The sequence below is a fragment of the Paroedura picta genome, chromosome 5, assembly GCF_049243985.1.
Source record: "Paroedura picta isolate Pp20150507F chromosome 5, Ppicta_v3.0, whole genome shotgun sequence".
NCBI classification, from domain to species: domain Eukaryota; kingdom Metazoa; phylum Chordata; class Lepidosauria; order Squamata; family Gekkonidae; genus Paroedura; species Paroedura picta.
The window spans coordinates 38,255,774-38,281,225 of record NC_135373.1 but is presented as its reverse complement, the minus strand read 5'-3'; the positions used below and the strand labels follow the sequence as shown (position 1 = coordinate 38,281,225).

General features: G+C 47.7%; 2 protein-coding genes across 25 annotated transcripts in view; both read left to right on the top strand.

Annotated features, from left to right (window-relative positions):
* Nucleotides 1-15,666, top strand: part of MACF1 (microtubule actin crosslinking factor 1) — a 350,067-nt gene extending 334,401 nt beyond the window's left edge. For 11 of the 24 annotated variants that reach the window (XM_077337340.1, XM_077337348.1, XM_077337334.1 and 8 more), the window contains 7 exons: nt 66-83; nt 3,668-3,785; nt 4,689-4,757; nt 6,732-6,943; nt 8,001-8,111; nt 12,699-12,822; nt 13,939-15,666. In XM_077337340.1, the coding sequence (XP_077193455.1) occupies nt 66-83; nt 3,668-3,785; nt 4,689-4,757; nt 6,732-6,943; nt 8,001-8,111; nt 12,699-12,822; nt 13,939-14,195 (909 nt within the window). In that variant the 3' untranslated portion in view covers nt 14,196-15,666. The remainder of the gene's footprint in view (nt 1-65; nt 84-3,667; nt 3,786-4,688; nt 4,758-6,731; nt 6,944-8,000; nt 8,112-12,698; nt 12,823-13,938) is intronic. The other 13 variants (XM_077337346.1, XM_077337345.1, XM_077337343.1 and 10 more) reach the window with 6 other exon arrangements.
* Nucleotides 15,667-24,910: 9,244 nt separating this feature from the next.
* Nucleotides 24,911-25,452, top strand: part of LOC143837471 (bone morphogenetic protein 8A-like) — a 38,149-nt gene continuing 37,607 nt past the window's right edge. Inside the window, exon 1 of the mRNA XM_077337321.1 lies at nt 24,911-25,344. Coding sequence (XP_077193436.1) covers nt 24,966-25,344 — 379 coding nt within the window. The 5' untranslated portion in view covers nt 24,911-24,965. The remainder of the gene's footprint in view (nt 25,345-25,452) is intronic.

Genomic DNA, 25,452 nt, shown 5'->3' with positions numbered 1-25,452 from the left:
CCTCCCTCCTTCCCTCCCTCTCCTCCTCTTTTTCTCCCTCTTGTTTGCATCCTTCTCCTTCATAGTTCTTCCTCGGCAACCAGGTACAGTGTGCCTTGCTATGCTGCCTTCAAGCGATTTTGTAGATTGTTTCCTTAAAAACATTGCATGTTGTGCCTCTTTTAAAAAAACAACCACTTTGTTCTGCTGTGGGTGGGTTTCTGCTTTTCTGAATGTTGTAAGAGCTTGGATGTATTAACTTAGCCCAGATCCTGGTATACAGTGAAAAGGATGACAACAAGGTGACCTTTAATTTCTAGGGCAGACACACACATTGGCCCAGCAGCCTTGGCCCTTGCATTCAGATCTGGGGTCTTTCTTGGAAACTGAAGGCTTCCAAGCCGGACAGCCATGCCAGGAGAATGTTGCTGTACACGCAGCTCCAAGGCTTTACCTGAAACCAGGCTCAGGCCCCAGGATCTTCTTGTGCCTTGGAAAGCATCTAGCAGTGACACAGAGCATGTGCAGAGTTCCACTCCATTATTTTCAGTCCACAGGCAGTAGCGACCTTTTCCCACTGTGGGATCCTGAAGGCTCGATTCATGTATACAATCGTGCTTCTGCTTCTTATGGGCTGAATACTATCAGCTGATTCTGTGTGGGGACTTGCACCTTTCCCCAGAGGACAAATAGTAGCACCAGGGTGGCATGTAATTTCCATCAGAAAAGCAACACTGGGCAAAAAGGTTAATCTCTCTTCTCTTCCCGCCCCCCCCAAAGCAGTTAATATTCCCCAGCACCCCACTCTGCCCTGGATGGCCCAGGCTAGCCTGATCACATCATGTCTTTGAAGCGAACCAGAGTCAAATAAGGAGGTCCAGGGCTGCTAGGAAGTGACAGGCAGTGGCAAATTTTCTCTGAGCGTCTCTTGCCCTGAAACACCCAGGGCAGGAGCAGCCCAGACTGTGGCTCTCCAGATGTCTCATGGGAATTGTAGTCCATGGATCTCTGGAGAGCCACAGTTTGGCCACCCCTGCCCTATGGGGTCACTTTATGTTGGCTGCAACTTGCAACATAAATGATGGCACTTTGTACCATCAGGCCAGTACTGAAGCCCCAATCCAAATTCCTTTTCCTGCTGGTTTTACCTCTGTAAAAAAGATCTGTTCGTGGATCTATGGTCAGTTCTCAGGCTGCCTTTTACACAATCCTGCAAAACCAAAAAAAAAAAAGGAAAACCAAACCCACCCTGAGCAGAAAGTCAGGAACCCAAAGGTTGAGCTGTAACAACAATATTAAAAAAAACCTTTGCAAATATTTAATAAACAAAGTGCACTGATTCAGATATTAAAAACAGTAAAAACAACACGTATCTAACTGCACATGACAGACCAAATGCGTTTCAACCCCAAAGGGTCTTCCTCAATGGTCAAATTGTGTGGAATGCTCTCATGTACCAGATCAAAATCTAAAGGCTTGCTGGGTGGCAAAGAAAAATCTATTAGTTCCTGCTCCAACGTATCTGTTTGGAGCCCACCTTCTAAAATATGTACTATCTGAGGCCATCACTCTCAGCTTCTGCCTTGCTCTCCATGTCGGAAGACCCTTCAGGGTTGGAACGCGTTTGGTCCATTTTTACACAACCCTGCCTGAAATGGCACATGGAGTCTTGACAGGGTCAGCTTCTCCTGGGACTTCATTGAGTTGGCTCCACCTGCATCGGGTTGGAAGCTCCGTGCCAGCAAAGGTCTTGTTCTTGTGATGTGTTGCCAGTGGAAAGGGTTTTTGGCCTCCTTGCACAAAAGAGTTTTGAAGTATACCCTGCATACCAGCATCTGGATCACTTCAGTTTAATTTTTCTATTGCTTTCGGGATATAATTGCTTAATCCAGTCAGATGACTTTCTTTCATAATTACCACTAAAATTTCGGTCTATCTGCATGCATCTTACTTAATAACTCAAGGCTGCTGGAAGGTAAATCGAAAATTACTTCTTATCCTATCTTACTTAATTTTGATTCCAATTTTATATGCAAAAGATGAGAGTCCCAGCAACCCACAGAAGAAACCCATTTAATTTTTTTTTTTCATGAAATAAATCCTGCCTCTGTGTTGATCAGATAGTGGGAACGGGTGATGCGAAGCCTGCATTACCAGAATTGATATGTTGAATTTTTATATCGGGAATCTATTTTGACCGATCAGCTAGATGTGTAACATCCTGAAAGAAAATTTTGCATTTCCTATAGAAAATATTGTGGCTATGTCAGACCCTAGAGCCTCTTGTGGCGCAGGGTGGTAAGGCAGCAGAAATGCTGTCTGAAGCTGTCTGTCCATGAGGCTGGGAGTTCAATCCCAGCAGCCGGCTCAAGGTTGACTCAGCCTTCCATCCCTCCAAGGTCGGTAAAATGACTACCCAGCTTGCTGGGGAGTAAACGGTAATGACTGGGGAAGGCACTGGCAAACCACCATGTATTGAGTCTGCCATGAAAACACTAGAGGGCGTCACCCCAAGGGTCAGACATGACCCAGTGATTGCACAGGGGATACCTTTACCTTTATGTCGGATCCTCTGCCTAAAATACAGGGCATCTCCCTGTACAAAGCTAACTTTTCCTAACTTTTGCCATATCATAAAATTCAATTCCCATCTGTAAAATGTCACCCAAAGCAGCCAGTTCTCAAGGTACAGGGCTGACAAAGAGTCTTTGGAGATATTCTGCCCGTCCAAGTAGGCAGTTCTGGGACAAATGGGCTATTGGGCTAGAGAGCTTCATATGGACCAAGCTACCAAAGAGATGTGGGCAGTTCTTCAGGGAGGGTTCATGACTAGGTAGCAGGACACCTATTATGCATGCAGAAGATGATCGCTCGGTATTCGTGCCTGGCAGGACAATAGCAACCAGGATGGATGGCCCTTCTATCCATGAGGTGGCATAAAAATAGATTCCTGAAACAGGCTGACAAAGTATTTAGCACACAACATATACAGCAGCAGAAAGGGCCACTAGAGGATCAGGAGATGCTGCTTGAGTCCCTCTTCTGATCGGGGAGAGTGTAGACTGTTCTGGATCATTGAGAGCTGACTCTTCTGCCTCTTGGGAGCCAGGCCAGGCTTGGTGTGTCCTTGGGGTGCTTTTCTGGTGGCCTGTTCCAGACTTCGTGAACATTACGCTGACTTCAGGTTGTAGTGGGAAGGGTTTTTTAATGTCATTTGGGAGAAGCCTGCTCTACTTGGACTCCATGAATGATGTCTGTTTCGATGCCAGCTGGCTCTTCTTCAGAGTGGACTGTCTCAGGAGGTCCAGGCTCAAGCCTCTCAGAGAGGAAATGCCAGAGAGGCTGTCTTTCTTTTCAGCACCCAAGTAGTCTTTATGGTAGATGAGCCTAAAATGCAGAGATGCGATTTTAAGAGAAGAATTTCTAGTAAATGCAAGGCAAAGTTGACACGTTCCTCTTTTTTTCTTAAATATGCAAAAGCTCATTAAAGTGAGTGGGCTCCATTAAAAAAAAAATTCCTAGGGCAGTCAGCCAGTAGAAGCGCCAGTCATCCCAGGGATGGGAGAATTTTGCCTCTCCTGCAATTCCTTTTAGAGAAGAGCCTGGTGCTCCCCCGCTCCCCCTCCCCCTCCCCCTGTCTTTGGGGGTCTCTCTAAACTGGCTTCCAAGTTTTCTGTTCCTTTCACAGTTTGGGGATTCGCAGCAGCTGCGGCTGGTCCGTATTCTGCGCAGCACAGTTATGGTTCGTGTTGGTGGAGGATGGATGGCCCTGGATGAGTTTTTAGTGAAAAACGATCCTTGCAGAGGTAAGGGAATTGTGTGTTTCTTAACCATCATTTTGGAGTACAGATCCTTGGGTGGGGAAATGCCTAGACATTTGGGACGGGGGCAGGGGGGGTTGAAGAAGGCAGGATCCTCAGTGGAGTATACTTCCAGTGTCTAGTCTCCAGAGCAGCCATTTTTCTCCAGTGGAACCGATCTCTGCCGTTCAGAGATCAATTCTGGGGGTCTCCAGGCCCCAGCTGGAGGTTGGCAGCGGTGCCCTCAGGTTTTGCATTAACTAGAAAAGTTAAGGCAAGTCACCAAACCTAGGGCCACTAGAGGATCAGGAGACGCTGCTTGAGTCTCTCTTCTGATCGGGGACTGTTCTGGATCATTGAGAGCTGACTCTTCTGCCTCTTGGGAGCCAGGCCAAAGTCACCAAAGCTAAGATCTTGCCCAAAGGGCACAGAACACCAGAAAGCTCTTCTGCACGGCACTCATTAAATTGGATGTTGGTCCAGGAGTCCTTTCCATCAGGAGTACCATCCTTGTGTGAATTAATGGAAGGAAGAGGTTTCCGGTTTGGGCCTACCACCTCCAACACCACCCTGTTTTATCTGATATAGAACCAGCTTGCAAATGCAAACCCCCTGAAACGTCAGGAGTTGACATAATTCCCATGAATGCAGAGGACATGATAGGCAAGCACAAGCTTGTTGAAGGAAAAGCACAAAGTGGGGTGCTCCCCAAACCCCACCATCATTGTGTCTGTAACCTGACCTTTCTTTTCAGGCCCCCTTGTAGCATTCCAAAATGGCTGCCCTGCATGCCAGTCTGCAAACCTTTCTCCTGCCCTTCTTCCTCTCTTCCTCTTCTCCGACCCATGCTGCCATTTTGTTTTCCTCCTCTGCCTTTCCTTTGTATCTGGTGTATTTTCTTTCTTCTAGTTCATCACCCTGGAAGTAAAATAAAACGCTCTGATTCCAGCTCTTCGATTGCCAGTCAGTCTCCGATAGGTTGGCGGTTTTTTCTTGGCTTTCGTCTCCCTGTCTCCTGTCGGGAATGGCTTTGCTTCTCTAACCCGGCTTGGCCTTCCCCTTGTCCCTTCCCTTAGGAGTGCTGCAGCAAAGGACAGGGAAGGAGCCCTCATGGTTGGCACTCTTGGGGAAGGGGCAGCGGGAAGGAAGCCTAAGCTTGCCAGGGGCATCTGTTGTCTCCAGGGGCTGCTGGATCATCCCCTTACACTTTTTTGCCCCTCCCAATTGCACTACCTCCTTTGTCTGTGTCGGTTTTTCTAGCAGAAGTGGACCCCAAGGTGCTTCGTTTAGGATAGGGGAAGAGAATCTGGACACCTTATGCCCAAAGAAGAAATCACCTCCTGCAGTAGTCCCTTCATGGCATCTCTCTTTCTTTCAAGGAATGCATGCATTTTCTGAAATATTTCTGTCCCACGCGTTTCCCTTGTAAAATCTTCCTCACCATTTTCTTCCCATGGAGTGTGCCCAGCCCCTTACAGTAAAACTGCAGGCACCCTCCTTCCTTGCTCACTGGCGTCCTCAGCAAAGTCATTCCATCAGGCAGTCTCTGCTGCAGCCTCTTTGCCTCTGCACCTGACATGTTGTGGCTGAACTCAGCGCATGCGCTCCTCGACCTCCAGGAGACCTTTCTGTGCTGCCCCTCTGTGCTCTCGGAGGCCTTGGGGCTGCTTTGGAGCCAGTCCCACATTGCTCTGCCCTTGCAGTGCTGCACTGAAAGCTGCAGCTGCTTGTGGGGGAAGGGGGAATGCGGTGTGAAATCTCACACTTTTTTGCCCTGCAAGGCTTTCTGCATGGTGTGGCTTACTTAACAAATATGTTTCCTGTCGTGTTTTGATCTGTTTGTTTGGGTTATCAAGGCAGTGGGATGTGCTGGTGATTTTAGCTCGCAAGCAGAGATGCTATTTGTTGACGGCCAATGTTTAAATCTCTGCCTCACCCTGGTTTGTTCCCTTCCCATATCTTGGGGATTCAGGTGGCCAAGTGCACAAGGCTGGGTAGAGAGCTCCAGGTTAGGTCCTTTGCAAAGACCTCTGACAAGTCAGGCCTGACTAAATCTTTCCTGTGTTCTGGCGCATAAGTGCTCATGCCAACTCGTCTCTTGTCCTCAGGCCTAGCAGTTTCCAATGCTGAAGCAGTTGTGAGTAATACAGAGGACCCCCAACCCCCCACCTACCAAATCCACTTACACAGGGGTAGTCAACCTGTGGTCCTCCAGATGTCCATGGACTACAATTCCCATGAGCCCCTGCCAGCATTTGCTGACAGGGGCTCATGGTAATTGTAGCCCATGGACATCTGGAGGACCACAGGTTGACTACCCCTGCTCTTACAGACACAGCAGGCAGGATATACCAAGCACGTCCTGTGTGCATGGCCATGCAGTGATCTTGAGTCGTGTGAGCTATGACGCCAGCAAGAAAAACTGAGCAGTTGTGCTAACTCACAGCCAAACTCCAGGTTCCGGTAATCACTAACAGCATTTGGGAAGAATTGGCAGTTCTTTAAAAACAGCAGAGTGAGGTGCTGGGTGGCCCCGAGAGCTCTTCCCTCCCTGCTCCCCTGCATGCCTTTCTAGCTCTTGAAGAAGTGCACGGAGAGAACAAGAACTCCTGGGCCCAACATCTTCCCAGTCCAGATCGGGGACTCACAGCAGTTCTTAAAGAACTACAAATGCTTCCAAAATGGTTTCACTTGAAGTTTGGCGTAGAACGTGAATTGAATTGTGAATTGAAGAGAGGACTTTTACACTTAGCTTACCAGTGGCTGCAGCGTCAAGACAGCCTCCCCTGCCAAGCTTTTTAGGTGAAGGCCTACCGAATTGAGAGAGTGAGGATGATCTTCCCATGGGGTGTGGCGTCAGCGGAAACGAGGAAAGAAAAATGGACCCTCCCAGATGAGCCTGGGCAAGGTGTTAGAAGCTGGTTGACCGTGTTTCTCCTGCCTTCCTTCTAGCACGTGGAAGAACTAACCTCGAACTTCGAGAGAAATTCATTCTCCCAGAGGGAGCTTCTCAGGGAATGGCGCCATTCCGCTCCAGGGGCCGCAGGTCCAAACCTTCCTCTCGGGCAGCTTCCCCAACACGCTCCAGCTCCAGCGCCAGCCAGAGCAATCACAGCTGCGCTTCTATGCCCTCCTCCCCAGCCACACCCGCCAGTGGGACAAAGGTAAGAGGCTCCTTCCCTTCATTTTCACATTTAACCTCTTTCTTTCCCGATATCCATTCAGGAGGGCAGACAGGGGCCAGCCTCCTGACTCCGGCACAGGAAATTGCCTGGCACCTTGCCGGGAAGTGGAGATGGGCATTCTGTGGAAGGCAGCTACCAGTTGATCTTGAGTGCAGATGTCGGTGAGCAAAACAGGCTGGCCCTTACTTAAATCATTTATACTCTCCCTTTCTCACCAGCGAGGACCCAAGGTGGCGTGCATAATTCTACTCTCCTCCATTTTATCCTCACAACAACCCTGCAGGGTAGATTAGGTGCAGCCAGCCCAAGATCACCTAGCAGACTTCCATGATGCAAGGGGGTCTCCCAAAGTCCTAAACGGTACACTATGCTGGCTGTGGTGCCCTGTGGGCAACTTGTGGCTGGAGGAAGAGCATAGCATAGCGGAGGCTCCCGCTCCATGTATATGAACGCAAAGAAATGGAGCCCCACAGGGATTATGGAGAAGGTGTTGCTGCATCCTGTACCCGGGATCTGTACCCAGGGAGACACTTGGGGCGGTGAGGTTTGGGCTTCAGCATCTGGCAGCTGCTGATCAAAGGTTTAAATTCAGCATACTTGGGGAGACTTTCAGAGTGGCTCCTGTCCACGGGTAGGTAGAAAACACAGCGAGTTTCTCTTCCTACCTTTCCCTTGTTTGTGTGTGTCTAATACTTTTTTTATTTAGGAGCCATTTCTGATTTGTTTTGTGTCTTTCTGGGAGGTGAGAAATTTTCTCCCCCAGTCCGTGCACTGACGAGACGGCCACATTGACCCTGAGGACTTTGTGTCTCCACCCATGTGCGTCCTCCATCTCCTTGGGCCGATGTGCGTTCGTGTTCATGATCCCTCTTTCTCTTTCTGGTCTTTTTTTTAATTTTAGGATTTATTTACTTCTCTGTTTGTTTGTTTTTATTTCTTCCATCCTGGCCACTTTCTTCTCCTGCCTCCATTCTCTCTGACTTGCCCCTCCCCTCCCCCATTCCCTCAACCTTTCTTTGGATTCTCCATTTCACAGACTCTGCATCACTTCACTCGCTGTTATGACAAACCCTGGTTGGTAAACAGCAAGGCAGGCACCCCTTTGAGGGTCTCCGACGGTGCTGACCTGCACCTGTCCACTTCTGAGGTAGAGTATGGCTTCCCTGGGGCAGCGGAGCAGGGTGGCCGGCGGCCTTTTCCTCTCATAACACTTTCCTCATTCGTTATAACAGTGCTTCGTTAACCCTCCTCTAATGCTCAGGCTATTGCCTTTCTGTTAGGTGTAGGTTTTGAATCTGGGGGTATATCCAGCTGGCTGCTTGTTCACAGACAGAGCTGGATGTCATCAGTGTGATGATGGCACCGCAGTCCATATCTCCAGACCAGCTGTGCAAAAGGGCACATATAGATGTTCAATAACATCAGGGAGAGAACCACACCCTGTGGCACTCCAAACAGGAGTGGGCAGCAATGTGACTCTTCCTCCCCGATAGCTACCCTCTGTCCCCAACCTTGGAGAAAGGAGACCAGCCACTGTAAGGCTGAACCCCATATCCCCATGCTGGCAAGGCAGTGAGCTAACAGCTCATGTTCTACAATGTCAAATGCTGCTGTGAGACTCACCTCCATCTAGCTGCCTCCGGAAATCATCTGTAAGAGCCATAAAGCTGTTTCCGCCCCGTGGCCAGGCTAGAAACCGGACTGGAGTTCGTCCCAAACTGATGCTTCCTCTAGGGATGCCCGCAATTGATCTGTGGCTTCTCGCTTGACTACCTTGTCCAGGAATGCCAAGTGCAATACCAGGTGGTAGTTGGTGAGGATCACACGGATCAAGAGATGGTTTCTTCAGTAAAGGCTGAACCACTGCCTCCTTATGTTCCCCGGGAATGTCCCTGAAGACAGGGACAGATATACTATTTTCTAGAGAGGTTTCCTGATCTTCTCGTGATTCAAGGAGGACAGGGAACTTGGGGGCAAGTGACAAGTCTCACCAATACAAGCACCCCATCTACATCAGCTTGGGTGAGTCCCCTGAAGCGATCAACAGCAACCCCTGGAGATGGCCTCTAGTTCATTCACTGTATCAGTAGTTAGTGTGAGGTTGCAGCAGAGCCCAAGATTTTATCCACAAAGAAGTTTGCAAAAGCCTAACAGCTGATAGCGAACTGAGTACATTTTGGCTGCCCTTCTAGAACTGTGAGCGACTGAATTATCCTGAACAACTGAGTTGGGGGTGGGCTTGTGGATGCAGTGGAAACCACAACATTTTCTTACTTGGTGATTTTCACTGCCATCTCATAGGCTCTCAAAAGCATCCTACAGGATGTTTTTGATGCTTTCTCATGAGTCTTCCTCCAAACTCGCTCTAGTCATCTCCACTCCTGTTCCTTCTTGCACACCTCCCTGGGGGTCAGTTTGAGACAGGGGCAGAGAGGATGTCGGGGTGCAATTTCATCTATGGTACTCAATAACCTGTGTTGCCAGTCATTGACCAATTCACTAAGTGAGTTGCTGGGAGGCATCAGGACATCTTTGATGCAGGGAGTGCGCTGAAGGAGAAAGACTCCTCGACCAACACAGTCACCACCGCCCCCGACCTGTAGTCTGGGACTGATTAAGGATTGAGTAACCTGGTGGGGCAAGCCATTTTAGGGCAGCAGTTTTGCCCTCCCTCACCCAGGTCTCAGTCACGCATGCCAGATCTATCTTGTGCTCTTGAAAATAAGATTGCTGAGTTGAGATCCTACTTTTAATAGACCTGGCATCGCACAATATCAGTGTCGGAGTCAGGGCTCTTACTAGGGGTGAGCGCTTTGGCATGGTTTGGCCTCCTCGGTGATCACCGAGGCAGCCAAACCACGCTGAAGTGCTCACCCCTAGTTCATACCCTAGCCTTTTCCCCTGCACCTCTTGGGGTGGGGCAAAGGTTAGGCAGGGTCTGAGCGTTTCTGTATCTCTACCCCATTCTGTTTAAATCCCTTCTCCCTCCAACATTCTTCCTATGTCCCTGAATCGTTGTGGTCCCTAGCCCCTCTTGAGCCTCTCCACACTCCTGTCCATTCCCATCCATGTTCCAGTTTTCCCACTGTCCCTCCCTCTGATCACCAGTTGCTGCTAAAATGGTTTGCAAACAGTCTCTGCAAAAATGGTGAATATTTTCTTCAGCTCTGCAAAAAAAAATAACAAAACAAGTCAGGCTTGTTTTTAAAATATGAAATAACTAGAACCATGAACTTCCTACTGCAGTTACTCTTTGTTTATAAGTGATTTATTCATGCTGCCATTATCTTCAAAAATCAGCCACAGCACAGACACACTGCCTACTTGATTTGTAGCCGGGAGGGGGGATAATTTAAGCAGTTATGCAGGTAATTTGAGAAACTGGGTGTCATAGTAGAAGGAGCCCTCCTGGTTCACCTGCACACCAGATTTTTTGTCCATATTGGATGCTAAAGAGTAGCAGTGTGTGTGTGTCATTCCCCTTCCGCACAGCTCTGTACTGCTTTTGTGCGCCTTCTGGCTTTTCTGCAACTGGCTTTTCTGCAACCCCCCGAACCTGCTTTACTTTAATCTTTTTTTAAAAAAAAAAAGCTTTGCAGCGAAGTAGGGGCAGCTGCCATGTGGATGGCAAGGTCTAGCTCTTTCCTGGTCCTGTTAGCATCTGTGTGAAGACAGGAAGTGATCTTAGCAAAGCAGGCTGACTCCCTTTCCAGTTGTTCTCCATCTTTCATTCCAGAACTGGCATTAGGAGCTGTCCGTGGAAAGGGGGGAGGGAACAGGACCAAATATATCCTTCCCCTTCCTTAGTTACCACCAGAGAGCTCCAAAATGCCAGGACTGCCTTGGAAACCTAAGACATGTCACCTGCACGTAGCTGGTAGGTAAACCCCCTTCTGTAAGCATCCTTTAAGGGCCAGTGAAAAGTGAGAAGTCACCTGTTGTTTATCCTGTTGTATTCATTTGAAATCAATGTACATTTTACCCAAATCTTTTTAAGATGCTAAAAGAGGGGCATGTTAATGTTCAAATTAGTCAATGTGAAATACAGTCCATTTGTTCCAAAAGAAAGGCCATCTCATTTCCTATTTAACACACCAGAACTTAAATAGTTCCAGAAATAAACATCCACTCATCCTCAGCTTGGCTCCACCAGTTTTCTCCCACTGTTTGATCCATGGATGTGGTCCCACACCACCAAATCAAATGCTGGCTACCAACCACATAGGGTGGTCTTCTGGCAAGAGGCCAGTAGTAATCTCTGGACAGGGTTTGGCTTGGGGGTCACACAAATCGTGTGGAGTTGCCTTCTACCAAGCACGTTCCCCTGACCTATCCAGCCCCGAATCGCCTCACTCTGGCTGGCCACAGCTTTCCCAACTCCGATCCCTTTTAACTGGAAGTCATCAGGAATTGAACCTGGAACCTTCAGCATGACTCTTCTGCAGGAGGGAGTTCTGTTTTCTTACTAGCCTATAAGATGCTGTGGGAGTTGCAGGGCTCCCTCTCCTGGTTCTTCAGAATTAAAAAACTCTGCCTCTAGTTGATGAACTTGCCAGTCACATCACTCTCAGCATCTCTGCCGCTTCCTTCAGTCTGCTGAGAAAGCAGAGGTGAGTGGTGGAGGCAACAGGTAAATGGGCAGTGGGGCTCTTTCTGTTTTAAAGAAACTCTCAGGCTGGTGTAAGTTGCAGGCTTGTTACCCATCCAGGGTAAACTTTATGTGGCCAGTGACCAAGGTGGGTCCCTCATCCTATTTGCTCCACAAGCAGAATTGTGCTAAGTAGCCATGGCTATAACCTAGCCTCCTCCACAGGCACCCATCCAGCTAGGCAAAACCCTTGTTCTGATCCTTCTGCGATGAAATCTGCCAAAAACCATGCCCCCTCCCCAGAGAACTCTTCTATCCTGTGCCCTGCTTCTTCCATGGGCTCCACCTTTATACAGACAAACAAAAAACAACACCCCAAAACTGCTGAGAGCTATTTAGAGAAATGGGATAGCCCAGAAGAATTCTTCCAGATTCTGAATTGTGGCGAGTTAAACTTGCCCAAGGTGCTTTTTTTTTTTTTTTTTTGCCTTTTTGGAGTGTCCTCTCTCTTCCTTTAGGACCAGGGGCATTCTGGCATTCCAGCTGTCTTTGCAGGGTACAAAAATACCAAGAGCAGAATGGAGCTTTTTCAGGTTCCCCCCCCCTCCCCCCAACTGCAGCACCTGAACAGGAAGAAAGCAGAACAGGCCAACAGGAGTAAATATTTATTATCAAAGGGCAAACATACTAGGGAAACAGAAGCTCCCCTTAAAAAATTCTGGTGCCTTTGCTATAATTCAGTTCTCGTGGGCCCTGTTTTCGTCCACTACTTGGGCCAAGTACCTGTGTTGGTTTTGTTTCTTGGATCAACCAGAAACATACACAGGTGAAAAGGAATCCTGTCCATAGACCACAACTTCCTCCCTTCCGCTTCTCCTGCTGCATCCCAAAAGCCAGGACGTGCCTGAGGGAGAAGTCTGAGGTTGGCAGCAGAAAGGGGAGGAGATCAGCAGAAATCTCCCCTTCCATTCACAGAAACCCTCCCCTGGATCCAAGCTTATATTTCTTGCTGAGCTATACGCTGATATTTGGACTGCCTCCTTGTTGCTTTGAGTTCATCTTTTCCCTTGAGCTTGATCTGTTTTCAAACATAATTAAGGCTCATACTTGCCCATTGAAAAGTTTCCCATGTTCCTTTGTTCCAAGGTGACCCCATCTTCAAGCAGTAAACTGAAACGACCCACTTTCCACTCAAGCAGAACTTCTCTTGCTGGAGATACCAGCAACAGCTCTTCCCCAGCTTCTTCTGGGGCCAAAGCCAATCGGGCAGGTAAGTGCAATGGCAGACCTGAAACCGTCCCCAGCCATGAGCTGAGGAGGCTTCAAGCCGGGCTTCCAAGTCTGGAAAATTCCCCAACAGTATGAGCTCAGGACCACTGTCCTTCCCGACACACTTATTAAAAAGACCTGTTGAGGGAGGCCCCCAGTTTCCTTTTTCGTATTGGTTTGCTGGTGTGGATAGTTTGGAAACACTGTATGCGTGCAGCAGAAATGCTTAGCCAGCAAAGGCAAAGCTGCCGGAAGCATCATCTGCTCCTCTTTCTGTTGTGGAAAGGGCCAACTGGTCTGCGCCACATTTGTCCCATGCAATGGAATGCTTCTATCTCAACATGCAAAAACTTGGCAACCAGCTGGGATGCTCACAGCCCCTGCCTGTCGGATCCTGTCAACTTTCTCAGTTAACACATTTGACATCAGCGGCAAAAGCAGGTTATTGAGCAATACAAAGCTCATGATGATCCGTGCTAAATTGATAAGCAAGACATTGATCAATAGAACCCCGAAAGCCCCTCCCCCAAGCACACAGGAGAATGCCCCTGGAACCTGTTTCCAGGAAAAGTGCACCAAACAGTCCTGTACACAGGTGCACATTACATCACCCCTGCAAGACTGACCCAAGGCCAGCCACCCCAATAACATCCTGGTTCTCTCTCCCACAGTTCCATCTTCAGGAATGTAAATTGGCAATTAGTTTACACAAAGAGATAATCAGGAAAAACAAGCAACAGAAACAGTTATAATAAGATAGGCTTCCCATGCCATTGGCAATTAACAGTCTTGGCCCCCCTACAGCTACAAATGAAAATACAGGGACAGCATCTTTGATACCTGGCAAACAACCATACGAAATTATTATGGCAGGAGGCTGACCCACCAGATCCTGAATAATCATAGACTTTGTATCATGACCTCAGTAATCTGCTTTTCCCACTAATGCCACATGTGTTCATTGAGAAAATCAACAGGATCTGACATTGTCTCTGGCTGAAATGGGGGGGGGCACAGGAAAGCAGAGATACCATCTGGGAAACTGGAAGGTAGACTTCCCCGACTTCCGATGCAGTGACATTGTATACACACCTAGACATCTCGGTTTAAATTTCAGATCCTAAGAAAACCGCCAGTCGCCCCACAAGCCGCGCCGGAAGCCGTGCAGGGAGCCGAGCCAGCAGTCGCCGGGGTAGCGATGCCTCCGACTTTGACCTTCTGGAAACCCAGTCAGCCTGCTCAGACACATCAGAGAGCAGTGCCACAGGAGGGCAGAGCAGTTCCCGACGGGGAATGGCCAAGCCTTCCAAAATCCCAACCATGTCCAAGAAATCTGCCACTGCCACCCCCAAAACTCCAGGCCCCAAGAGATAATACTGCATTCTCGCCCGCCCGCATATCTACACACAGAGAAGAGAAAACCCGTGTCCACTTTTTAATCCTGCTTCATACATTGGATGTATATTTATTCTACATGGGAGAAAATTATATTGTTAAAAAGTGTAAAAGAATAATTGTGTTATGAAGCTGCCTTATTTTGTTCTGTTTATTTTTTTTCCTTTGTAAGTTACTATTTTCATGTGAATATTTATGTAGATATAAACAAAAAACTTGCCTTCTGGTGACCTCCTTTTGTGTTGGGAGAGGGCCGAGGAAAATAAATTGAAATGTGGAAGAGAATACAAGCAAGCAAGCAAAAGGTCATGATGTGAAAAATGTAAGAAGAAAAAAAGAAGCAAAAAAAATATAAATAGGATTTCTGTGCAGTGCAGGAGATGATCCTGCGTTATCTTTTAGGATTGTTTCCTAAATGATCTTTATAAAAATGTTAACTTGCTGTCTCAGCAAGGTAAATTATATTTAAAAAGCAACACCTGAATATCCAGCAGTGTTCAAGGAACTCTTTCTTTCCTCTTTTTTTTTTCTTTCCTTTTTCTTCCTTTATTTTATTTTTCTTTTCTAAATCATGGATACCTCAATAAGAGAGAAATGTGAGGTGAGGGGGATCTGGAACTTCTGTTTCCAATTTTTTAAACAGAAAATCATTGTGGTTTTACCAGAAGATCAAGTGGAGTGAGTTTGAATAAAATAAGTTTAAAAAAAAAATTGCACATGGCTTCGTTACAAGTACAGAAATTCACTACAAGTGCTGCATCTAGCAAAACAAAAAGTACTGTCAGCCGTCGAGCTTTTAAAGAACTAATCTTATGTTTTCGAAGTGGGGGCTGCACTTATGGCTGTCCAGAAATGTCACCCTGGTGTGGGACATCTGGGGTGGGGATGCAAGATGACCTTTTAACGAGGGGACAAAAAAAGGGGGAACTTTCGTGCCTCGTTCTCCTGTCTCGCCACTGTAAAAGACTGACCACTTTTTAAGTTCATGAACTGCTATTTAACTGCATCATTTCCTATTTATTGTCTCAACTGAAAAATTCCACGTCGGACCAGACTGACATTTGCGGGTTCTCAAGCCGGCTTCCACACGCACCGTCGCTTGTTCTCGGAAATGTTTCAGAGTATCACCAGCAGCCCACTTGCTAGCAAGGCCCTGTCTTGCTTTTTGTATGCTTGGGTTTTTTTTTTCCTTTGTAGAGGAAATTAAAAAAAAAAGTTAATCATGTGACCATAAATGGGGGGAGGGGAGGGGAGTGGGGGGCTCTCTCTGGTCTTCCTGTATTATTAACTTTTGCTCTTGGCCCGCCCTGACCACATTGCTGTGTGATTCTCTCAGTTGGTTAAATTGGGCCAGAACTCTGAAGCTCTACCAATGAATTGTTTAAAAAAAAAGAGACACTTTTTGTATTAAAATTGCTTGCAGTAATAATAAAAAGACCCTGGCCTCTTATTGTCTGCTTTTGTATCAAAGTAAGTGGCTTTTTTCTCCTCTTCTCCCATAAGATAAGCCAGGCACGACTTGAGTTATTTACTTATTCTAAAAATTAATACCGAAAATCTGGTGTGATGAAAGGGTTCCCAAGAGGGCCTGAAAATTTCAGTTAAGCCAATAGGCAAATTAGGTATTTTGCACACATTGAAGAAAAACAATGCCCTGTTATTGTTCTGCCCAAGGGCATCGTTCTATCTAAAGGCCATGCCCCAGCCTTTACCTTTCCGTTTTTTAAGCATCCACCTAGAGCAGGAGCGGCCAAACTGTGGCTCTCCAGATGACCCCGGATACCAGGGGCTCATGGTAATTGTAGTCCGTGGACATCTGGAGAGCCACAATTTGGCCAGCCCAGAAGCTTGGTCATTCCTGAGTCCCAGTTAGTCCTAATAAAGGCATTGCTTTAGAATGCTTGTAGTGGTCAAAAGTGACACCCAGTTGCAGCTGATCTTTGACGATGCCATAGGGTTAACAAATGGTTTGTCATTGCCTGCCTCTACATAGCAACCCTGGTCTCCTTCAAAGAACTAGCTCGGGCCAAACCTGCTTAGCTTCCAAGACCTGACAAAATTGGGCTAGCCTGGGCCATCTAGGTCAAGGCAGAGTGCCTGTACTGTTCCTTTTACTCTAGGGGAGGGGCACACTTGAGCAACACAAGTCCCTAGGCCAGAATTCAAAGGCACTGCTGCTTTTGTGTAAAATATTAACAAGGGGGGAGATGCTGTCCTTGGTGTTTGCCAGGTTATGTGTCATAATCAGCCCCAGGCGAGGATTTGTTAGTTACAAATGTGCTAGTGCTCAAGCCAATGGATTGTTCCTTAAGTGGTGAGGGAATTACACAGTCCACACTCAAAAGCACATTTGTGTCTTCCAGAGCTGTGGTGAACTCAAAACAAGTTCCAGACCTGAGTCCTATGACTGGGCTCAAAGTGTTCTGTCATTGAAAACCAAAAGGCCCGCCTCTTTTGTTGGGTGCAGTATCTAAACCGTGCTATAGAAAGGTAGAGGGCAGAGGAGGGCAAATTATGGCACGGTGGCTATGCTTCCCCGGCGGCTTTTCATGCAGCCTTTCAGTGTTTATTGGTTGCCCTGGGCTGGAACTCCTGAAAAACAGGAGCAGGTGAAATGCTCTTAAGAACAGCTAAATGCAAGAAAGGGACACCTCAGGGTTTCTGCCCACTTTGAGGACAACAAAGGTGGACACTGAACATGAGAGCCAGTTTGGTGTAGTGGTTAGGAGTGCGGACTTCTAACCTAGCATGTCAGGTTTGATTCTGCGCTCCCCCACATGCAACCAGCTGGGTGACCTTGGGCTCGCCACGGCACTGATAAAATTGTTCTGACCGAGCAGTAATATCAGGGCTCTCTCAGCCTCACCCACCCCACAGGGTGTCTGTTGTTGGGAGAGGAATAGGAAGGTGACTGTGAGCCACATTAAACTTCCTTCGGGTAGGGAAAAGCGGCATATAAGAACCAACTATTCTTCTTCTCCTCCTTCTTCTTCTCCTTCTTCCTCCTCCTCCCAAGATAATTCAGTGACCTATATTTATTTAGATATACCCTGCTTTCTTCCCAGTCAGGCTACCAAACCTCTTCTATTCTTCCTTCTTCATTTTGTCCTCACAATAACAATCCTGTGAGACAGATAAAAACACCAGTAAGCTTCCATGGTCCCATTCAAACCTGGGTCTTCCTACTGTTGACATTTGAGCCACTACACCAGGGGTTTCTAAAGTGATTCCTGTCGGTGCCATAGGCCCTGCCAAGGCCTTTCCTGGCCCCCCAAGTGTTTTTAAGAACTGGGCAGGAACAGATAGGGGTTTTGCCTGGAGGGTTTCTGATTGGCTGCTGGAGACCTGGTTGACTGAACAGTTTTTTCTTCCAAATTTAATTTGGGGAGCAGCTGCTAGTACAGTATAAGTAAGAAAATATTTTTGAAGGCATCTTGTTAACGCTTTTCCCTGAAATGTTACAACTGTTACTCTTAGAGTTTATACATAATCTCACTTCTTGGCATTTTGGGTTGGCTCCTCAGGCAGCCATTTTGTGTCAGAATTCTGAAGGTGCAGAGAACGGTTGGGGACTCCTGCACTACACCATGTTTGTCCTGAGCAGTTACCTTATCTTTTACTGGGGAAGTGGGATTCTGCTTTGCTTTGCCTTACCCATCTTTTCCTGCTGGTCTGGGCCAAGAGAACGCTGCACAGAAGAAACTGGGGACATGACCTATGTGCACAGCGTGTTTCTAAAGAGGGGAAATCTACTCAAGGTAAGAAAACTGCCTGAATCCATGACATGTGTTTTCGAATATTCTGCTCACTCCTTCACTTTTTTTAAGATCATGAAATGTATTAGGGATTTTAGCTTGACTAAATTTATGCACAGAGGTAATTTTGTACCCTAATCTTCTCACCCCACGAGTCAAAAAAATAAACAGCATCCAGAAAGGCTGCATTAAGTTTGTAGCAGCAAAAATAAGTAATAGAAGAAGAGTTGGTTCTTATATGCCGCTTTTCTCTACCTGAGGAGTCTCAAAGCGGCTTACAATCACCTTCCCTTTCCTCTCCCCACAACAGACACCCTGTGAGGTTGGAGAGGCTGAGAGAGCCCTGATATTACTGTTCAGTCAGAACGGCTCTATCAGTGCCATGGCGAGCCCAAGGTCACCCAGCTGGCTGAATATGGAGGAGCGTGGAATCAAACCCAGCTCGCCAGATTAGAAGTCTTCACTCCTAACCACTACACCAAGCTGGCTCTCTTAAGTACTTGTATTTCTGCCTAAGTTTTTCTAGTCTGGAATCCAATTTGACAGATACTATGCTATTTATTTATAGCCTGTTTTCCTCTCCAGTGGGAACCTGAAGCAACTTGCATTGGTGTTCTCTTCTTCATCTTACGTTCACAGAAACCCCGTGAAGTAGGTTTGGCTGAGAGTGCGTGCCTGGCTGGGAGTGGGTAACAGTCAGATCTAGCTGATTTTAAACGCATCCTCATGAATTCATATGATTTTTACATTGGGACAAAATGAAATCATCATCATCATACTGCAGACCATTTATAGACAATGTCACAAAAAAATCATGCATCCACTGCTTCATGGTTCTACAGTTGCACCAAAACGTTGTTGCAATCGACATATTCTCATGGATTATTAGGATTTTATTTTATTTATTACATTTTTATACCACCCTCCCTTGCAGCTCAGAGTTGTTTACAATGAATTCATAGTACAAGACAGAGAGTGCATTATAATTACGAACTTACAACATTTCAACATTATAACTGTATAACGCTTAACTGCACGACTGGAGTATAACTTTTCTGAGAGTGTGCTGCCAGGGTCACAAGTTGCCCTGTGCTACTCTCTGATTGGGTGCAATTTGGTGGTGGTAGTAGGAGAAGCTTTTGTGGGCTCTAGTTGTTGGTGTTTTCATTGGCCTTGACCGAAAACTTGGTGGAGAGCTCTATTTTGCAGGCCCTACAGAATTGTTTTTGCTCTGGCAGGGCCCTTGTCTCTTCTGAGAGCTAATTCCACCAAGTGGGCCAGGACAGAGAAAGCCTGGCTCTAGTCGAGACCAGACTAGCTTCCCTGGGGCCAGGGATCACCAGCTTGTTGGAGTTTGTAGAGTGTAGTGCTTTCTGGGGGAGGGGGTTTAGGCTGAGAGGGGGTCCATCAGGTACTCAGGGCCCAGACTACATATGACCTTGAAGGTAATTACCAAAACCTCAACTGGTAACAAGCACAGCTGATGCAGTGCAGGCCAGATGTCGGCCCTCCAAGGCATTCCCGTGAGAGCCCTGCCCGCTGCATTCTGAACTAGTTGTAGCTTCTGGATCAGGGATAAGGGCAGGCCCACGTAGTGCAATGTTGCAGAAATCTAATGTAGAGGCAACCGTCACATGGATCACTATGGCTAGGTGTTCTCAGGCTAGGTAGAGTGCTAGCATGTAGCTTAGCTTGGCCCAAGTAGAAGAACGCCAGCCATGCTACTCTTGTGACCTGTTCCTCCATGGAGAGGGAGGTGTCAAAGATTACGCCCAGGTTCCTGGTTGAATGTGCCACTGATAGTTGCACTGCATCCAGGCAAGGTAATTGTGCTTCCTCACGAGAACCCTTCCTACCAAGCCACAGGAGCCCTGACTTTGAAGGATTGAGTTTCAGACAATTCCACTTAAGCCATCTGGTCACTGCTTCCAGACATCTGACTACTGAGCCCGGAAGTGGGTCACGGTAGCCATCCATCAAGGAGGAAGAGCTGGGTGTTATCAGATTATTGATGGTAACCCAGGCCAAACCTCTGTACCAGCTGGGCAAGAGGGTGCATAAAGAAACTGAATAAAATTGGGGAGAGAACTGCTCCCTGTAGCACGCCGCCCAGCTGGTACGTTGGAGTTCTCAGCGTTGCAATTGAATCTCTCCGCGACCACGAAGGAAAGAGATCAGCCATTGAAGGGGTGTCCTTCGTATCCTGGTGTTGACGAGATGTTGAGCTGCCAAGAGATCAAGTGATACAAGCAGTGCTGGCCCACCGTGGTCTAGCTGGCGACTGAGGTCATCCATCAGGGTGCCCAGTGTTGTCTCAACCCCATGGCCAGGCAAGAAGCCCAATTGGGCTGGGTCCAGAACTGAAGCTTTGTTCAGGAATGCTGACAACTGGTCCATGGCAGCTCTTTCTACCACATTCCCTAGAAATGCGAGGTGTAAGTTGCCAACTACTGCCTATGGATCCTACCTGTCTATGGATCCAAAGATTATTTCTTCAGTAATGTTCGCACTACCACCTCATCCCAAACTCACCATCAGATCACATGTAATGTTCATGGCCACAGATCTGATCACAAAAATCATATATCTGCTACTCCATCATATTTGAATGGGGGGAAAACATGGTTCCAATTTGGGTGGCTCCTCAATTCGCCCCAAGCCCCAAATTCAACACAGACTGCACCACAATAACCATGGATCTATTTCTTCATGGTGACATGATGATGGTGAAAAAATATGGTACCAAAGCATGAATTCCTGTGAGTCCTTAGGTTTTTGCATTGGGCAACCATAAATTCCCCATCAAATCCCATATATTGTCCATAGCCTGGCCACAAACATCACAGATATGTGGCTTCATTGTGCCATAACTGTGCACATAATTGTGGTTGCAAAGCATGGAGGTTTTTTAGTTGGGTCACCCAAACTCATAATCAGATTGCATGTCATGTCTGTCACCACAGATTTCACCACTATGTCAGACATCCACCATTTTATGGTGCTACAGTGGTGCAGAAACATGGTTCTAAAGCATAGATCTCCATGGATCTTCAGGGGTTTTGCACTGGGTCAACCGAACCCACCATCAAATCATGTTACATGTCCATAGCCACAGATTTTACTTCAAAAATCATGTCCCCATAACTTTGTTGCATGGTTTCAAAGCACAATTTCTCATTGATTCCATTATGTTTCCCCAAAGCTTATAATAAAATTTCATATAATCTCCATTACCACCACAGATCCATAGGTTCTGGGTGACACAATGGTATGAAGAAATGGTTCCAAAGCATGGATACTTGTGGATCCTCAGGATCTTTCCATTATGTCACAAAAAACTCACCATTAAGTTGCATATCTTCCCCATTGCCAAAGGCTGCACCAAAAAAATAATGCATTCACCACCTCATGGTGCCATCATGGTGGAAAAGCGTTGTTCCAAAGCATGGATCTTCAGGACCATATGTGGGGTCACCCCAAATTCACTATGTAATTACTCATCACATCCATGGCCACAGATTGCATTGCAGAAGTTATGAATGAAATTAATTTCAATAGTGACAAATTTAGAGTTCTGCATTTCAGTGGGAAAAATCAAATGCATCATTATATGATGGGGGAGACCTGTCTTGGCAGTAGTATTCGCAAGAAGGATCTAGGGGTCTTAGCAGACCATACATTGAACATGAGTCAGCAGTGTCACTCCGTGGCTAAAAAGGCAAATGGGATTTTGGGCTGCATCTAAAGAAATATAGTTTTCAGATCACGCAAGGTGATGGTACCGCTTTGCTCTAGTTAGACCTCACTTGGAGGCACCACAACCGAAGAAATATGTAGAGAAACTGGAGAGTGTCCAGAGGAGGGCAACAAAGATGGTGAGGGGTTTGGAGACCAAAACGTATGAGGAAAGGTGGAGAGAGCTTGGTTTGTTTAGCCTGGAGAGAAGATGATAAAGAGGTGATATGATAGCCATCAAGTACTGTCACAGAGGATGAAGCAGAGTTGTTTTCTGTCACCCCAGCGGGTAGAACCAGAACCAGTGGGATGAAATTAATTCAAAAGAATTTCTGGCTAAGTATCCAGATGTTCCTGCCAGTTAGAACAGTTCCTCATTGGAACAGGTTTCCTCGGGAGGAGGTGGGTTCTCCTTCCTTGGAAGTTTTAAAGCAGAGGCTAGATAGCCGCCTTGCAGAAATACTGATTCTGTGAACGTAGGCAGATTGTGAGTGGGTGGGCAGGAGGGACTGTGGCCATGCTTGACTCTTATGGCCCTTTCCTGTATAGCCAGGGAAATGCCGATCGCCACTTTGGGGTCAGGAAGCGAATTTCCTCCAGGCCAGACTGGCCAGGGATTCTGCTGGGAGGGGGGTATCATCTGGGCATAGAATTTGAATCACTGTGGCAGGCAGTTGTGAATTTCCTGCATTCTGCAGGGGGTTGGACTAGATGACCGTGGAGGTACCTTCCAACTTCCATTTGGAAGTTTTGACCTGTTCAGGAGGCCGGTGTGGAACAGATTATTTTGAAGGATCCATGTGACTTCATCCTTCAATTGTGGATCAATTGTCCACTTTCCAGTGTGTTCCTGGTTTGCTCTACTGTTCTCTAATCCTTTATGTTGCCTGTTGTGCTAGGTACACTGCTCGTGCCTTTAGAATGATTAATACTTTTTCTGGTCCACCCCCTTCCCCGCCCAAAACAATTAAGGGGTTAGAGCACCTTAAGGGTCTGGAAATGTTCATTCTACTAAAAAAAATAACACCAAGCAGGAGGGGAGGTTATATAGAAGTTTCAGAATCATGCACGGAGTGGAGAAAATTGATAGATTTCTGTGGTGCATGCAATGGCCATGGACATATGTGCTTTGATGGTGAGTGTGGGATGACCCAATGCAAAAATCCTGAGGATCCATTCTTTGGAGTCATGTTCTTGCCCTGTGGTGTTGCCATGAATGTGTACATCTATGATTTTTGTGGCGTATGCTGTGGCCATGGACATAATGCATGCTTTGATGGTGAGTTTGGGGTAATTGAATACAAAAACCCTGAAGATCCAGCAGAATCTGTGCAATTTCAACCATGTTTTTTTCTTCTTCTCCAGGGTTAACACCCTGGAGAAGAAGAAAAAAACATGGTTGAAATTGCACAGATGTGCTGTACACAGATGTGCTGTACACTATAGTGCTGTACACTATTAGCTATCAAGGGTATGTAATAGTGAGTTTGGGATCACCGCATGCAAAAATCATGAGGGTCCATGTATTTCAGCTACAGTTTCCACCACTGTGGCCCCATGACACAGTGGATATGTGACATTTGTTGCACTTTGTTACACAGTATGATGGTTTTATTTATTTTCAATAAAAAAATCTTATGAACGGATGAGGATCCAGGCTTCAGATCAAAGTTTTTGTGCTGATGCCATGTTGCAAATTTTCTTATCCATGTTTTTTGTGCTCCAGCCCATAGTCCTGGCTTTCACATGTGATTTGATACTGGATTTGGTGGGGTTCCCATTTTAAAAGTGGAAGATCCATGTAGATCCAACTTCTACTTCCCCCCTTCTGCACCACAGTGTTGCTACCAAGACGTTGATCCATTGTTTGTGTAATGCAAGCCATGCTAATGGACGTGACATGGGATTTGACCAAACACAAAAGCCTGCGGATCCATGCTTCAGAATGTTTTTGCACTACGGGGGCATCACAAGACTGTGGATGTGTGTTTTGTGGCATAACCTATGGTTATGGACATGACATGAGATTTACTGGTGAATTTGGGGCAACAATGCAAAAATCTTGAGAGTCAATGGGAATCTGCATTTCAGGACCATGTGATGTGATGGTGATTTTGGGGTGGCCCAATACAAAAATCTTGAGGATCCATGGTTTGGTACCATGCCTTTACAGCACCGTGTTGTCACAAAGGCATGGGTCCATGATTTCTATAGTATGAATTATTGCCCTGGACATATGTGATTTGATGGTGAATTTCAGGTGACACACCACCAAGCCACTGAGGATCCATACTTTAAGGACACTCAGAGAGATGCCCCTTTCCATTGTGGGGGGTCCCCCCCCCAATTGTACTGTGCTAGGGCCCTGCCAACCCTTAAACTGGCTCTAGTGCTAGGTGCCCGGAAATCCTTCAACCTCTCCTGCCCCACAGAACTTCTGGGGTTAGGTTTGTGCTCTATTCTGACTGCCTCAGGAGGAGGGGAGGGCTTTTCTCTGAAGCTAAACCAACTGACCCCAGGCAGACTTCCTCCAGCCAATAAAATCAGAGTCCAGTAGCACCTTTAAGACCAACAAAGGAGCCGAAGCCTGGAGTTCATAGTCTGAAGAAGAGTGCTTGCACTCGAAAGCACACGGCCTGAATAAATCTCTGTTGGTCTTAAAGGTGCCACTGGACTCTGGTTTTTTGGGGCTACTTTAGACCCATTTGAAGCTCCCTCCAGGCACTAACTGCTGAATGCCAAACAAGAGGGGGCCTCATGCGCTGGGCTGAGAGCCGTAGAGGAGCAAAAACCTCCAGGAAAGGTTGACCCTGAGGGGCTATTCATAGGATAAAACAAACCACTGAGGAAGAGAACAACCTTGAAAACGGGCCACTGAAAAAAGATTTAAAAACTGTGTTTATTACCGTAAAGATTATAGTTCTGTACCAGCCAACTGGTTGAATTTTTTTCAGTTTGGACCATTCCATTCAGCCAGCCCTCTTTTGCACGTCGTAACTGGGCCGACGGCGGCTCTCTCGCGGCGGCCTCTGCCCCCGAGCCCGGGAGCGCAGCGCCGTCTGTCACCCGGGGAGGGCCCGGAGGAGCCTTGGCGGCCTCGTTGACGCTCCGCACATGCCCCGCGCCGCGGCCTCTGCCGAAGGAAGGGCAGGGCAGGGCAGGGCAGGGTAGGGCGCCGCCAGCGGCCGCCCAGCTCGCACGTGCTTCAGCCCAGCGCCGCTTAAAGAACCGCCCCGACGGCCGCGGCGCGCCGAGCGCGATGCGGCTCCTGCCGCTGCTCTTCTTGCTGCTGGCGGCCGAGCGCGGGGAGCGCCCGGTGGGCCGCCGCGTCTCCTCCTGCCCGCGGCAGCAGCAGCAGCGGCACCTGCAGCAGCAGCAGCAGCCTTCGGCGCGACGGCTCAGCGGGCGCGAGAAGCGGGAGATGCAGCGTGAGATCCTGGCGCTGCTGGGCTTGCCGGGCAGGGCGGCCCCGTTGGGCGCCCGCCGCTCGCCGCCGCCCTCCGCCGCGCCCCTCTTCATGCTGGACTTGTACCGCGCCATGGCCAGGCGGGACGACGACGACGACGGCGGCCCCAGATGGACGCCCCAGCCGAGGGCGCTCGACGGCGCGGACACCGTCATGAGCTTCGTCAACTTGGGTGAGTCTCTGCCGCCCAAAGCGCGCCGGCGTCGGGGCTGCGCTCCTGTGCGCCCCCGGCTGCTGGAGACGGCGTCGACTGCAGAGGAGCCGGCCCGTTGCCTTGCCC